General features: G+C 39.7%; 1 protein-coding gene across 9 annotated transcripts in view; it reads left to right on the forward strand.

The window, feature by feature from the left end:
• Positions 1 to 16,731, forward strand: part of EPC1 (enhancer of polycomb homolog 1) — a 67,269-nt gene that overhangs the window by 38,253 nt on the left and 12,285 nt on the right. For 8 of the 9 annotated variants that reach the window (XR_007168307.2, XR_007168308.2, XM_048076570.2 and 5 more), the window contains 9 exons: positions 8,461 to 8,620; positions 10,270 to 10,415; positions 10,508 to 10,714; positions 11,111 to 11,259; positions 12,622 to 12,781; positions 13,404 to 13,580; positions 13,683 to 13,772; positions 13,859 to 14,007; positions 15,227 to 15,579. Coding sequence is in view for 7 of the 9 variants with exons in the window: in XM_048076571.2 (XP_047932528.2) it covers positions 8,461 to 8,620; positions 10,270 to 10,415; positions 10,508 to 10,714; positions 11,111 to 11,259; positions 12,622 to 12,781; positions 13,404 to 13,580; positions 13,683 to 13,772; positions 13,859 to 14,007; positions 15,227 to 15,579 (1,591 nt within the window). In the remaining 2 variants the exon portion in view is untranslated. Of the gene's footprint in view, positions 1 to 3,514; positions 5,508 to 8,460; positions 8,621 to 10,269; positions 10,416 to 10,507; positions 10,715 to 11,110; positions 11,260 to 12,621; positions 12,782 to 13,403; positions 13,581 to 13,682; positions 13,773 to 13,858; positions 14,008 to 15,226; positions 15,580 to 16,731 lie in introns of those variants that run through there. The other variant, XM_013191699.3, reaches the window with a different exon arrangement.

The following is a 16,731-nucleotide window of genomic DNA, read 5'->3' on the forward strand; positions in this document are numbered from 1 at the left end:
AGCATTGTTATGATCTCCAGTAATAATGTTGTTGGGCTTGTAGATCAAATGCCTGTGTCCTCCACCCCTGTACCACCATTCACTGAACAAACAAATGAAAATTCCCCAGAATGTGTAAGCAATTCCCTACTGGAAGTTCACAAATACGAAGATAAGATTTTTCCAAGAAAAGGGCAGACTCTTTGTATACTCCTAGAAGTAACTGATTTGAGCATTGGGAAAGCAGTAGACTAAAATGTTCAAGACTGTGTGGCTGACCTCGTTTTTAACCAGAGTTCCAGATAAAATGACTAATAATTAGCAAGGTTTCTTGATAGTCTGTTAATTACAAAAATGCATATTTTTTAAAGTACAATTAGATTACATTTTCACTGAGCAACTGCTGCTCCTAGACAGCTGTTTTAAATTGGGATTTGTAGCAGAGATCTAATTATTGTAGTAATTACAGTGGAATCCTTCTTAATTGACTACTCATGAGACTGACATCAGTTGATTAACAGAAGTGATCTCCATGGTCCTTCACCATGTCTGGAATATGAAGGGGCAGCTCTAGGCTGTGCCGCGATTACAAGCGAACAGACTTCTCTGCTGCGTGGAATGATTCGGGGTGGTGAGAGATCCCGGTTGCCTGAGGAGGGAAGGCCTTACAGCCGTGTGGTTTGGGTGAATCTTTGGGCAGCTTACATGGATGTGAGGTTTGTTTACCCTATATCTACATATACAAGTACCTGTAACAGAAGGATGGCTCTCACTTGTTTGTGGCCCAGGCTTTGCTTTTTTTTTTTTTTAAATCTGTCATCTTCAGGGCCCATCAGAGGGAGGGAGAGCAAGGAACTGCATGATGCTGCTCTGGTGACCCACAGCCCTTGTCTGGTTTTGATCACGTGTGCTTGTTGTAACCAAACTCAAACTACTGCCGACGTGTTCTTTATTACTCACATACCTGGGGTCAGGAGGGTGGCAGCTCCTTACCTGCTTGCCCAAGTACCTACTGCGTTGCCCTTATCAGAGGTGTTCACGAGCTGCAGTTTGCCGTCTGTGAGTCCCAGGTCAGTGTAACCAGGGGCTGATGAGGGTATGTTTGGAGCTCTAAGACTGCAGTTGCTTGGAAACAGATGCCGTAACAAATTTCTCAGAATGTCATTGCTGTTTTGCATGTTTTAACATGTGTCTGGATATGCATGTGAGGTGATAAAGGGGAAAGTGTGTGGTATTGTTTCTGTAATAAGCTGGGAAGGCTCATGTTTATGAAGACCAGAGTGTTTTTTGCTTTCAGCCATATGAGAAGCCACCATGGCCACTTGCTGTCCAAAAGATGAGAGAAATGCAAAAGAAAATTGGCACGTCTCTGACCAGTTTACACTGATCCAAGTTGGCTATTATATTCTGGCTGTGTGCTCTGTACCTTTGCTTGCAGCATCCCTGGTGCTTGCCAGTCCCTGGGTAGGCAGATGTTGCAGTGCCAGATAGCTACCCCCTGAGTCCCACAGAAATACACCGCAGTGCCTGAGTGGGCCCGAGGGAGGGCCAGGTAATAATATGAGGTACTAAGGGGTGGTATGAGGCAAAGCAGTTTCTGACTTTTTTTTTTGCATGAAGTTATCTCAGATCGATCTCCATGCTCCTTCTAATCTTGGATATGAATTAATGTCTGTTTCTTAGGTTGCAAAACAACTAAGAGCTGGTAACAGGAAGAGAAGGTTAAGAGAGTGAGACAGTTCGGTTGTTTTACTCCCTTCTGTCTCCTTTGTGAACAGCTTGCTGGATTGAATCTGTACAGGAATTTCCTTTAGAGTAGCTTGACTATCAGCCTTCCAGAAGAGACTGTCTTCCCTGACCACGTGGGTTACTGAGATCCTCATGGGGCTGAGAGACAGCATGTGGACCCCAGAGCTCGCCGAGCTGAGCCAAGGAAAGGGAGAGCAGGGCACGACCTGCGTACAGGAGGTCACAGAGGTGCTCTGGGAGCCCCAGCCCTGTGTTACAGGGTGAGTTGGAACGGTCTCCATTGGGTCTTGTGGCAGCTGAGCTGTGCTGTTCCACACTGTCCTCGCACCAGGAAGCCTTGCTGCTGCTAACATGAGGTAACTGAGGTGTAGGGACAGTGTTGTCCCTGCAAACTTAGCAGCCAGGAGCCTTTACTTTGTAGCCTGGAGTCAGGCTGCTCTTGCACCAGTTCATCAACTCTTAGATGACATAATCATAGAATCACTTAGGCTGGAAAAGACCTCTGAGATCATCAGGTCCAACCGTTAACCTAGCACTGCCAAGTCTACCACTAAACCATGTCCCTAAGCATCACACCTACACGTCTTTTAAATCCCTCCAGGGGTGGTGACTCACCCGCTTCCCTGGGCAGCCTGTGCCGATGCTTCACAACCCTTTCAGGAAAGAACTTTTTCCTAGTAGTCAACCTACACCTCCCCTGGCACAACTTGAAGCTGTTGCCTTTTGCCCTATAGCTTGTTGCTTGGGAGAAGAGACAGACCCCTTGCCCGCTACCTTGAGGTGGCTGGAAAGAGCGATGGGGTCTCCCCTGAGCCTCCCTTTTCTCTGGGCTCCTCATCAGCCTGTTCCTTGTAAGACTTGTGCTCGAGGAACTGTGGAGTTCTCTAATGAACTCTACAGCTTCTGATTTTGTGGTTCCTAATGTTTTCTTTCTTCATCTAAATTATAATATGTTTTTTTAATCTTAATTATAACGTGTTTGTGTTTAAGATGAAATGTGATTTTGCTTTTTTTTGTTTTTTTTAAAGTTTTGGACTGCAAGTTGCTGGAAGGCTTAAAAAAAAAATGCATTAAAAACAGCAGGTCTGGGAGCTTGTATACTTGTATGCCCTCAGTTCTGTCTCAGCTGTTCCAGTGTAACTGTTGTGCACCTCATGGTTCCCAACAACTTCTTGTTTAAACTGGTGTCCTTTGTAGGTCTCGTGCGTCAGGCATTGCAGTGAGCTGTGGGTCAGTAATGTTGGATGGATGCAGAGGGTCCTCACAAGGCATTCTGATGTAAATCAGCAGGTCCATGGAGGCTTGGGAGTAGGCAGTGGTGTGCTGTGACTGCCAGTAGTGAGAGAGCTAGCTGTAGCATCCTTATGTGGGTTTTGTATGTTGGATGCAGGGTTGTCCTTATGACCTGCACAGACTTGAACTTGCTGCAATATACCCTTTGTATAAGGGTAAAATTTTTTTTTTTAGAACTCCTTCCTGTTGCAGAGCGTGGCCCACCCCGCTACCCCCAGCCCTGTGCTTCCCCCAGCAGAGAGAGCGCTCACTCCCTGGCCTTGCGGAGGCTCTGGGAACAGGGAGATGTGAATCCTCAGGGGGAGCCGCTCTGCTCTGTGCAGTGGGCTGGAGAGCTGGCTGGCTTGGTAATTTCTATAAACAACGGTGCTTTAAATTATTACTTCCTTTAAGAGCTCTGGAGTGAAGTATTTGGGGAAAAAATGCAATCAAATTACAAAACAGTGGATTGTTCCTTTCATTTTTAATAAGATGCAGTCTTTGCTACTGCAGTAACATAACAATACTGCACGTTCTGTCAGGTTTGTTCAACTGCTAGTGACACAATTGTGTCACTTAAGGTTTTTATTTGATCATTTCAAATGCCTTGTGTTGTGGTTATCTTACTTTGAACATAGTCTGTCTACAAGGCGTGTTGCAGACTAAGTATTTTGTCAAAGTAATCTTTGTGCTCTGTCAGTGCGGGTTTTGAGAAACTGTAACTTAGAATCCAGCAAGCAGTTGGCGTTGCCAAAACCTCACCAAGTATTACCAAAATGAGAAGGGAAGCAAATACTGCTTGCTTTCAGTTATCGTGCTTCTGCTTGCAGATGAGTGCATACGTGTAGTAAGGCTGAAGCAGAATTACAGCACGCTGTCCTTTGCATTTTATTTATAATCATACAAAAACCTATGTGTGCACTATGCACCTAGGGCATATATGGCTTTTATGTAGTGTTCTAGAAATGCAACTTGAGCAGGTACTGAACTTGAAGAATTACACTTGAATTCCTGCGTTATCATTTGAGAGAGGTCTTGTTGCTCCTCAAATCAAAGCAGAACAAAAGTTGCAATTCCTTAGCTCATGGCTGTTCCTTGAGGCTGCAGTGATTGCTGCTCTGCTGTAATCCTGCTTTCCCTGGTGCCCTTGTTAATGCCTTCTTGCTTTAGATCATCTTTTCACTCTGATCTTTTGGAATCCACTTGGCAATAGTGACACGATAGAAGTGGATGCAAGTGACAGGCTTTGTATCGTAAGAATTAATAGAAAGGAAGACTGCAGAATAAAGAGTTGTGTTTATGTGTAGTTTTGCTTAGGAAATACATCGTGCCTTGCTCCATTCTGGGTAGTCAGAAGAAGGGTTGGTGTTCCAGTGGGCTTTTCCTGTAGACCCTCAAATTAGAGGAGAACTGGAGGGAAGGAGAGAAAAAAGGAGGAAAGTTGTCGTTGAGCTTTTGTTTAAACAAGTAGCAGAGTAATCTGCAATACAAGGATTAGTGTTGAAATTTTAGCTGCCCAGCTACCTTTCTGGACAGGAATATAGAGGAATAAGGTGTAGTTTCAAGTTAATGGCTGGGTGTTGCAAAAAGCGATGGAGCTGCTTGTTTCCTCAGGCCTCTCTGGGCTGAGTGCTCCGACCGCAGCCCTTTCACTCTGGGATTGTCCGAGCTCATGACAAGCCAGCGTAGGAAACTAACCTGATGGAAAATCAGCTGGGGGCAGGGAGGGTAAGCAGGCAGGTTTTTCACTTTGGAATGAACTCTTTGACTAGGCTTGAACACAAATTTGGAGGAGCATCAGTGCTGCACAAGGTAGGGGGAATGAAATTTGAGGAACAGTGCCATTGTTCTGAAAGTCGTAGATCAAATTAGCATCACAGCATGACAGCTCCCAAGGTTGTATTACCAATAGCCTTTGTATCAGGCAGGGAAAGCAACCGAGAGGAAAGCTTTCCTGGATATGTGCCTAATGGCTGAGCATAGTTCGTGTGAAAGTGAAAGGCAGCTTCAGTGAAAATAAACTACATTCGTGGCTATAGTTCTCTGTAAAGGAAGAATAATAGAAGCAAAGAATACATTTCGATAACTGGTTGTTAAGCATGGTACGTATGAAAGATCCAAGGGAAGCCTGTTGAGAGAGGGAAGAAAACACTATCACTCAGAACTAGCTGAAAAACAGAGAGGAGTTAGCAAGACAACTGCAGGCTATTCCAGTGTAGTTCCAATAGGAAGGATAACTTAGCTCAAAAATCCAGTTGCATGGAAACTGGCGTGTTGGAACAAATAATACATGAGCAAATAATAGTTAGAATCATAGAATGGTTTAGGTTGGAAGGGATCTTAAAGACCCCTGAGTTGCACGCAGACACACACCCCATCATGGGCAGGGACACCTCCCACCAGACCAGGTTGCCCACAGCCCCATCCAGCCTGGCCTTGAGCACCTCCAGGGATGGGGCAGCCACAGCTTCTTATGCGAAGTATGCAGGATGAGAAGAGAATATTCTGTAAGTATTTGTAGTAGGAGGAGGACCTCTTGATTATACTTGATGCTAAGATGGTTAAAAATATTTGTGACAGAGCTTTTCATAAGTCTTAACTATTTTTTTTTCCCCTCAGTATTCGATTTTTAAAAAAGGATGATTTTTTAACGATGCATGCTGCTAAGCCACTATGGCTAGCTGCTGCCAAAGGGGATCATCTTTCTCTCTTCTTCCTCTCTCCCAGCCCCTGGCAGTTGAGGGAGCTAATTTATCAGAAAGCTAATTGCTTTCAGGCAATATAACAGGCAAGAGCAGGTTTTCTGTCTGTCTCATGCCCTGAATTGTCCTAGGATCAGTCTGGCGAGGCAGTGATAAATCGGGGAACAGCAGCGAGGGGCACTGCGCTGCACCTTGTGGTGGCAGCTAGCTGGTGTGCGAGCTTCCTTCTGAAATGACAGCTACAGCCTTTGGGCGTGACTAAGCCATCTAAAAACCATGCTAGGAACTCAAACAGTTTGAAATAAGTTCACAGCTATCTGAGAACTTCTGAGGGCTGATGAACCAGAGGAGAAGGGAAGAAGCACTGCAACCGCGCTGCTTTAAAAACTGTTGAAAAGGTGGGAGCTGGAGGATTTCGGACCAGCAGCTTAACTGTACTTCCTGGAGTGATACGGATAACGAGAAGTATTTGGCCCCACTGATCACTTGGAAGATAATCTCTTTGTGAACAATAATAAGAGTTTTTCAAAAGCAAAACCTGGTTAAGCCAGTCTGACTTCCTTCTGCAGCAGACCAAGGGATCCAGTGGATGGTTGCACTTGACTTTTAAAATGCTCTTCGATATTACAAGCTGCTGTTGGTTGCGTAAAGCGGCAGATAGCTGCTGTATAGAGGAGGTGCATCTGGCTGGATAGCTCTACTTGGAAAAGGATGGCTGAAGTCAAAGGATTTCTTGAATTTCTGAAGAGCTCTGTCTTTAAACGCTTGTTGGTATTTTCAGGAATGTCTTGGACTACAGCACCTACGTAATAAACCAACATAACATCAAGGGCGGCCAGCCTGTTAGGATTAGAAGTTAGGGTTTTGAATACAAAATTGTTCTGGCAAAGTGAGGAAACCACTGCATTTTTAAATACCAGGTTCCAGCCTCGGATGAATGAAGTGTTGCCTTTGAGTGGGAGTAATCAGCTGTGCAATCACAGCGGAGAATGACTGCAGAACAGAAACTGGAAGCTGTAGTATGTTAGGTAACTGTAGTGTTTTTTTAACATGCTTTCATGTTTAAATATGAGAGCTTCCAGAACTACCAATCGTACCTGATCGTATGTATTGTCAGGGGAGAGAGATGGGCTGAGCCACCGGCTGAGTTGTTGAAGCCAGCTCCAGAGTTGCTGTTGCTAATTTCTGTCCGAATATGTGAGAATTTGGGGTCTAGGGAGTTTGCCTTTTCTGTTTATTTTCTGTTATTTAGTAGAATGCCTCTTATGATTTAAAAAAAAAAAAAAGAAAGCATTTTAGGTGCTGTCTCCCATGTGACACATGTGGCTATGTTTATCAATTGCTAGAGGACCAAAATAAGTTTCATGAGTTTTGCTTGTGACTGTGATGTCTCCTTCTCACAATTAGTCTCTTTTCATAATGAAATTGATTAACAGGGGGCAAACCTGAAAAATCCCTGCAGCTAGTTTGAAGATAAGCTAAAGCCTTGTCAATTCTTGAAACAGAGCTATAACTTGCAGCAGTTTGAGGCTGTGCTCTGGTTCTGTAGTTTACAGTAAAGCCATTTTTACAATTTTCTTCTAATTTTAAGATGAAAGATGTTAATAGCTTGTATTGTACTGAAGAGGGGTAAACTGAAGTCTGACAAAGGTGTGATAAGATTATATGGTTGAAAACTATTATGTTTTCACTTCAAAATTGAAACCAGTTACCCTCTCTACGCACCCTTTTGCTGTAGTTCTAATGTGGACTATTTCAGTGACCAGTTTTATAGCATGCCACTGAGAGCTGCATGGACACAACTGATGCAGCACTGGCTTCCTGAGTGCTTGCGAGGAGGAAATGCCTGAGTATAGAAACTTAGAGAACCTGCTTTGCTAATAGGCAAAAAACATTATTTTATTCCGTGGGTAAATAATCTTTTATATACATGCACATCTGTTGTTTTTTGTGCTTTTGTTGGTTTTTAGCTCCATATGAACTCTGCTGATCCTACTTGCTGTCTTAGCAGCGCCCTGGGAAGTATTGAATGCATTTGAATAGTAGCATTAGAAAATTATTAGAATTCATAATATTGTTGATCTGTTACTCAGACTGTAGTAAGGAATGGAAATGTAATTTACTTTAAAGCTTGAAAAGCAGTTGCAGTTTTCTAATGGTTAATTATTCTTGTCACAGCTTATAGTTTAATATTATCCTTTGATGGATTAGGAGGGGAAGGAGGAGGATAATGGAAAACATCGCAGTGTCTTCAGAAGAATGTCTTTAGGAATCGCTTATCTGGATAAAAATAGTTGCTTCTCTTAATAGGAGGTGATAGTAGGCCTCCTTTCTGGTTTTCTGGCATCACTATCTATAAATTGTCATAACAAATAGAGGAAAAAAACCTGAAGTGAATATCTGTCTGCAGCTACTTGTTATAATCTGTATGTGTAATCGATCTGAAGTCTCTCCAGAAATATTAACAGATGGATTTATGTAGCTTGGTGTGCCAAGAACATGCAATTTAACTAAGTTTAGTAACTGAAGTCCCATGCCTCTGTGTAAGAGGGAGAGCTCCACCTACTGGAAACAAACTACCAGTTTTGGAGTGTATTCTCAATGAAGTGTGTAATACTGATTTCTTATGTCTGTCAGAGAAGTCTCGGGGATTTGGAATGTGAGCATTTGCAAAAAATAGGCCTGCTTCAACTTTTGAAAGTCTAATCTCTGAAAATACTTCCTTGTATTTTTACATCGACTTTTTGTTTGTTTATAGGAACATCATCTCCAACGGGCTATCTCAGCACAACAAGTATATGGAGAGAAGAGGGATAATATGGTTATACCAGTCCCAGAAGCAGAAAGTAATATTGCATACTATGAATCTATATATCCTGGAGAATTTAAAATGCCAAAGCAGCTGATTCACATACAGCGTAAGTAAAGTGATTTATTGTAGTCTGCACCAAGAACTTTATTTTGCCAGTCATTCATTCAAGAAATTAAAATGTCTGTTGAGCTCATGTCAAGACTAGCTTCTGAGAATTAATTTTGTCCAGCATGTAAAGGAATGTGTACTTTTACTGAAGAGGTATATTAAATTCTTGATCAAGAAGTAGATAGATGTCAATTCTTGAGTCTCTATCTGTTGAAACTAATTTTAGCAATCACCAAGGCCCATTTCTGATCTCTATGGCACTCAGTAGTTACAGCTTGCAGGAATCTAGTTTTATTAAGAAAAACAGAAAGCTACTTGAAGAGGAGAATATATAATGCATAGTTAAGAAACAGACTACCTGTTCACTGAACCTTAACTGGGATAATAAGATAGTAGAGTGGATTGGGAAGCCAAGCAGAATTGGTGGCTGTAGTACTATTTGTCTATGCCTGGATGGAAGTATTCTACGTTTAAAAGTAGGTGTTTTTTTGATATCACCAATGGCTTCTAAATGTGTTAGGATGTTGTTTTTATTGGAAGATGGCAGCTGTTCTGTGAGCTTGATGTGAGCTCCACGTTAGATTGAACAAGTTCTGAAAATATTATAAAAATACAATCTGTTTCAGAATTCTGTTGCATAGTGCGATTATCAGAATTTAAAAAGTAGTATCTGTTGTATGTAAACAGATCTTATGCCTAAGTAACGCTGGCTAAATGTTAGATTTCTGTATCCATCTGAGCTTCAATGATAAGCTAAATTAGGAGCATGCTCTAAGAAGTAAATGGAGACACTAATACTAGGAGTCTTCCATGCTGATATTAAGGTATGCTATTTCATTCTTTTCCTTTTCTAGTGGTCTCACAGCTGAAACGACTGTCTTCAGTTCCATTCTGTTCTACCTATTCCTGTTTTAAAATCAAATTGTACTTTTCACAGTGTGAAATGCACACTTGAAGAAATTAGTGTCTCTTACAAACTAAAACAATATGCACAAGGATTTGGGAGGTATTGTTCTGGGTGCAGAATGCTGTGTTTTCATAGGATATTGTGGAAAATTGAACAGTTTGTTCTGCAAAACATCATTTGTATTTGAAGATTCCCTGCTATGTTGGGTAGGACATACTGGTGGACCAGTTAGGCCTGACGCTTTTAGGCCACCAAAGTCATGGAGGGAGAATGTATGTGTATTACTCTGTAATACCGTCTGTCCATAGTTTTGTTGAAGTAGCTCTAAAATGCATTTAGGCTAGAGACTTAATTTCAGAAGTTGATAATACAATGAGTATTGTATTGAGTACTCATTGAGTATGAGCTGTAGAATACTAGAGAGCATTTAAAACCGACCAATCTGTTCCTTACTGAAAGCAATGAGGTCAAAAACTTGGATGTCTTGGACACCAGTAAGTTTTCATTGGTTAATAAAAGCATGGCCAACTAGATATCAACTTCTATTTCTGATTTTAATGTTGTAATTTTTTTTTTTAAGAAAAAGCCAAATATAACTTCTAAGTAGTGTTACTGCAGTGTTTGAACAAATAATTTTGGTTTTGTGTTTCAAAGAATCTGGCATGTTGTAAGAGCAGTGTCTGGAGTACAAAGCATTTCTGTAGTAAAACTTAACTTTAACTTTTCATTGTATTATTCAGCTTTTAGTTTGGATGCTGAGCAGCCGGATTATGACTTGGATTCAGAAGATGAGGTATTTGTGAATAAGTTGAAGAAAAGAATGGATATCTCTCCTTTACAATTCGAAGAGATGATAGACCGACTAGAAAAGGGCAGTGGTCAGCAGGTACAACGTCACTTTGAATTAAAAAAAAAAAAAAAGAAATACGCACTATTTATAATACTATATGACAATGACATACTGGGTTTTGCATTTAGCCAGTCAGCCTGCAAGAGGCCAAGCTATTGCTGAAGGAAGATGACGAGTTGATCAGAGAAGTGTACGAGTACTGGATTAAAAAGAGGAAAAACTGTCGAGGGCCCTCTCTTATCCCAGCAGTGAAACAAGAGAAGCGAGATGGTTCTAGCACAAATGATCCCTACGTTGCTTTTAGAAGACGAACAGAAAAGATGCAGACACGGAAAGTAAGTAGATTAATCCTTCAATCTCACTTGTTTCTCCTCCTTCTCTGTCCTCTCAGAAAATAGCTTATCTAAAGAAACAATCTTGCTATGTAGTGTAAAATAATAAAAGCTGACTGGTTTGTTTTGCTTTTAACTTGCAAGGGGAAAAAAAGACAAACTGCTGTAGGCCAGCTATTGAGGGAAAGTTTGTATTTTTTTCACTAAATCCGCTGCTAAAAAATCTGCTAAACCTACTTGTGGTGGTGGTGTGGTAAGCTGTAGCTCATTGATACTTGCATATGTTTCTCTTCATTTTTTTTGAGCTTTTTTTTTTTCAACACATAAATACTTAGAACTTTAGTTCAGATTATGTAATTTAAATGATGTGGGAAACCGTAAAATACTGTGTATCTACAGAACCGAAAAAATGATGAAGCATCTTACGAGAAGATGCTTAAGCTGCGTCGAGATCTAAGTCGTGCAGTTACCATCCTGGAAATGATAAAGAGAAGGGAAAAAAGCAAGAGGGAGTTGCTGCATTTAACACTGGAAATTATCGAAAAGAGGTAACGCTTATTGAAAATGTGCTGCAGAAGGCTTTGGAAACTAATTTATATTCCCATCAATACTCTATAAAATGTGAGAGATTAATTTAGTATAAGTGTTCAGACTTTTTCACTGTTACAGTATAGCAGATTTCACACTTCATATAAAACTTATGGAGTCACTCATCATGGAGAAGTGGCCAGTCACTTTACACTGGTTTTGTTATATGTGTATTCAAATATATGTATCGTGTCCTATATGTTACGTAGGAAGAGAGCTCATGGTTTCAGGTAAACTCCAAAGGAATTAAATACATTAAACTTTTTTTTTATGCGTAGGTGAAGGAAATCAGTTATTTTTAAGGTCCTTCCCAAGCATTATTCCTTTTCTTCATTATCTCTGTTCTTTTTAGCAAAGCTTGATCTGATACCCTCTTGAAAACAAATAGGCATTTCATACAGCATAACATGCTGTTCTGTGAGTCATCTCCAACTAGTATTTCTTTTGACATCCTGTTTGACAGCTGTGCAGAAGACCAAATGCTCTGCTCTATCAACTGTCACTTTCCTGATCAACTGAGAATAACACTTGCAATGTGGAGTTGTTCTTTAGCAATTGATACTTAGAATCTGAATAAGACTTCTCCAGCTTAAGGATCTGTGTTTGAAAAGTTAAACGCTTTGAGTCAGACTGAAAGCTCTAAAAGTAACTTTACTTAGTTTAGCGAGTTAAATATCAGTCTGTTCTTTATATCAGCTGCACCTTTTTCAAGCACTGACCATTTTCAGTAGAACTAGAGAGGAGAGAAATCCATTAGCTTTTTCAAAGAGAACAAGCTGTTGAACAGAGGAATGACTAATGCCCTCTTCATAATGAGAAACTAAGCTTCATCTTAGCACTTCACGCAGGACTTCAAATGTGATACGTTTTAAGGTTCTGTTTCTTACAAAACTGTTCTGTTATGCAAAAAAGAGGATTTGTGAATAAGGTGCTTTGCCTCACTGTTTAAAACCTTTTGTGATAAAGGTGTATTTTTTAATGGTACTGTCCCCAGATGGAAAGGGAGGAAACCTGCCCTGTTCTTTCCTTCAAGTTTTTATTTCCACTTCTCCCACTCGCATTATCATCTTTTGGAGACTTCTTACAGATAGTTATCGTTGTGTTTGTCAGAAGTAGTTACTGCAATAAAGTTTACATGTTATTAGCCCTTCTTCCCCCTTCTCTGGAGCAGTAATTCTTGTACTTCTGGCTGTCAGCCTGGACCTCCTCTTACCCTAGGTTGCAAGTATTATTCATTTGTGTTTGACTGTTGCATAATTTTTTACCAGATATATGTTTTAAATATTCTAATAAATAAGAAATTAAAAACACTCTGGTTTCAGGTATAATTTGGGTGACTACAGTGGAGAGATTGTGTCTGAGGTCATGGCACAGCGGCAGCCGATTAAACCTACCTATGCTATTCCCATCATTCCTGTGACTAACAGCAGTCCTTTCAAACATCAAGAAACTATGGAACTGAAAGAATTTAAAGTTAACAAAGTGAGTAATGTCAGTAATGGAATTAATAGTTCGTGCTGTTACATGTGCAAGCTACAGCATTTTAGGATGTGACAGTGTGGAAAACATTTTTAACATTTTTAACTGGGTGCGGAGGGGGGACTTTCTGATTGGGGGGAAAAACAGTACTACTGATAGGGAAAATACACTAGCAAAGCTGCAATAGGAGTAAAATATTATGCTGGAGTGATGATGATAACCTTAGGAACTACTGAAATTCCTCAAGACAGAAATAAAGGGAGTACAGATGAACTGGAGACAAGGACACACATAATTGTAACGAATTCTTGCACTAGTTGATATTAACGTTTTTATCTGATAACTGCCCACAATGCTAGGATATTTTGAACAAAGCTGTATTTATTACCTAAATATTCAACAAAAATGAGATCTAAAAAGGTAAAAGCCTTAAGCTGTTCTAAATTCATGTAGCTATTTCAATCTGGAGGGTTGAAATATCACGAAATATCTGCTTTTGTTGGTATCAAGATGTTAGAGAGATGAGTTCCCTTTTTAGCTTGCTTACACAGGAGTTTTGGGAAACTCCTGTTTAAATCTAATTTGTGTGTATTCATATGCTGATTTTTTTTTTCTTTCCTTGCAGCAAGATAAACCTGATGTTATTCGACCCAAAAGAAAGTATGAGAAGAAGCCAAAAGTCTTACCTTCGTCTGCTGCTGCTACTCCTCAACAGACGAGTCCTGCTGCACTGCCAGTCTTTAATGCTAAAGATTTGAATCAGTATGATTTTCCTAGCTCGGATGAAGAACCTCTCTCCCAGGTAGTATCTGCAGAATTTTATGCTGCTGTTAGGGAAAGAATAGAAGTAAACTCAAGAATTTACTAATACCTCTTCCTCCACAACACCACCCCCACTTTAAAGGTTTTGTCTGGTTCTTCGGAGGCTGAGGAGGAAAATGATCCCGATGGTCCTTTTGCCTTCCGTAGGAAAGCAGGCTGTCAGTACTATGCTGTAAGTAGAATTTCCTTATGTATCATAAGACAAAGCATTGTTGTAGGATAAATTCATGTGTTTAATTATTTAAAAATTATTTTAAGCCTCATTTAGACCAACCTGGCAACTGGCCGTGGAGTAGCCCTAAAGAGGGAAGATTAGGAGATGTGCGTTACAGATACTGCTTAACCACTCTCACTGTACCCCAGAGGTGTATTGGGTTTGCACGAAGACGGGTCGGCCGTGGTGGAAGGTAAGCGCTACATAATTGTTGTTGTTTTTTTAATAAATCATTAAGACATCTTTGAAAAGAGAAAAGTTGAAAAAAAAAAAAAAGACATCACAAAGATGGCATTCTATGTACTTCCATTTGATAGCTTCCTCAGCTGATGATGCTGCAGTGGAAGCCACTTAGTATGTACTGCTTGCTTAAGTGTTTCTAAACATTTGTATTGTTGGCACTCCCAAGTACTGAGGTGAAAACAAGCATATGTTTTTAGTTGTAATTGGTGTTTCATACTTAAATGATTTGCATAGTTGTTTTCAAATAAAAGTACTTGACAGTAGCAAAAGTCAGTTTTCAGAAAATACATTTCTGATTTTGCATCTGCTGTAGAGGAGAATTTTAGGGAGGAATATTTAAAAGTGACAACTGTTTAAATTTTAAATGTGGCCCAAAATGTTAAAGAATTAAGGGCTGTTACTTCAGGCGCTTTATTTCTGAGCTTCTTTAATGAAAATGATTTGGAAACTATTTAGTATAAGTGCTCTTTCTATTTTTTATTTACTATTTAGTATAAGTGCTATTTCTTAAATATTTTGTGATGTCTTTTAATACCGATGTCCCATTCATTTTTAAATGTTACTTAAAAAAAAAAAAGTGATTTGACATTCAAATGATTGCTTTGAGTGTCTTTTCTATTGACGAGTCAGATGAGAAACTGAAGGTTCTTACTGGCATTTTGCAGGGGAATTTGGAAAGTAATGTGTGATAGCTTTTGGCACTTCATGGGATGGTTGTAGGTATATTCATTTTATATGTCAGTAAAGCACTTAAATTGAAGTTACTTTAAGAGGACATTTGGATTGCATTTAGTTACGTAAGTAATTTTATTGTATTTTTTTCATCGTACTGCAGAAGTCTTCCAGCCTGATTTGGGGGGGGCGGGGGGGGAAGATGTGTGTCTTTTGCTTTGTCATAATATATACACACATAATGGTTTACATCAGCCATTAATACAGTAAAAGCTAGTACATACTTGGAAAGAGAAACGTCAACGTAGTACTGCCTGAAAAGTACTGAATGTATAGTCATACTTTGTGTGCCTGATCTCAGGGATTTCTTGTAGAACAGTTTTGTGTAACTTCTTCTATTTGTTTACCTATGTCTTCCTTGAGCACACATGGCAAACTGGTGATTTTATTGGTATTTTCTTGCCCCTATATAATTCTGCATTGTTTTTCTGTTTTAGGGTGCTACTAGACAGAGCGCATTCGGACTACGATAATACATTTCATCAGCTGGATTTGGAAATGCTTTCCTCATCACAACACTCTTCAATCAGTCAATTTGCCAATACCTCAGAAACAAATACCTCGGACAAATCTTTCTCAAAAGACCTCAGTCAAGTACTAGTCAATATCAAATCATGTAGATGGCGACATTTTAGGCCTCGGACACCATCCCTACATGACAGTGACAATGAGGAACTCTCCTGTAAGAAATTATACAGGGGTGTAAATCGAACAGGCACAGCACAACCCGGGACCCAGATATGCAGTACCTCTATACAAAGCAAAAGTAGCAGTGGTTCAGCACATTTTGGTATGTTTATTTTGACAAACTTCCTTTTAGAAATATTAAACTTGACTCAGAAAATTCAGAATATCGTTAGGTCATCCAAACTTTACTTCGTGGTCTATTTTGATGGTAGCAGCCCATCTTTTATCTTTAGTACACAGAATGTTTATTCTTAGTTACTGCCAACAGTAGTGTACTGCATCTCAAACTTATGCAAATGCTACCTTGGTATGTAGTTAGAATTTTAGAAATACGGTTATTTAGAAACAGTGTTGTATAGGGTGAAGTTAACTCTGAAGTTCTGGATTTTGAAAATTAAAAATATTTTTGAAATGGTGATTATAACATCATGTTCCAATTTTTTTTGTCACAGTGCAAGTGTGGTGGTGGGAAATGTTCAGTTAAAATGCTTGTATTTGAAATTCCAGCATGCTTATGAATTCTCATCTGGACTTTAAGTAAATGCCATTTCCCATCCAAAAATGTCTGGTTTACCTGTTCACACACCCTCTGTGTGCATCTGTTCATGCTCAGCAAAACTCTGACTCTACATCTTGTCAGCAAATGACAGATTACTTATTGTAGAACCTGAATTACAGAATTGAGGAACTGACTAAGAAAACTTGATGTGATGTTAATTGTTTTTTGAACTGGAATATTTGGATAGTATCTCTGTGAGTTCTTCGCACTGAAAGTTTGGTACTTACATGGTTAGCATATCACTTAAAACTTCTGGGTTTTGATAAGTTAATATGTTAAATCCCACCTTTTTATAAAAAAAATGAAGTGGACTTCTCTGTTTTTTTTTTTTTTTAAAACAAATTTTTGAAGTTCTCTACCATCTTCTCAGAAGCCTCTTGAATGATGTTTCTACTTCAAATTTTAGCTTTAAAAAAAAACAACTTGGAATTCCTGGAAAATGTATGAGTGGGGTGGAGATAGATACATACACCTAATAAACTCCTCAGATTGAGGGGGATATTTGGAGGATTTACTCAGAGTGCTGCCCTGGTGTCTCAGGTCTTTCATGTACGCCAGTATGTTTTCTTCATTTCTTTGTCTTGCCTCCCTGCACTCGTTTTTTTTCCTGAAAATTCTTTTTCCTTGCATTTTTAGACTTAGTGGGCAGCTTTGTTCTGCTTCCTTATTTCATGTTTCCTCTTCTTGCTGTCCTAG

The sequence above is a fragment of the Anser cygnoides genome, chromosome 2 (genome assembly GCF_040182565.1).
Source record: "Anser cygnoides isolate HZ-2024a breed goose chromosome 2, Taihu_goose_T2T_genome, whole genome shotgun sequence".
Classification (NCBI taxonomy): domain Eukaryota; kingdom Metazoa; phylum Chordata; class Aves; order Anseriformes; family Anatidae; genus Anser; species Anser cygnoides.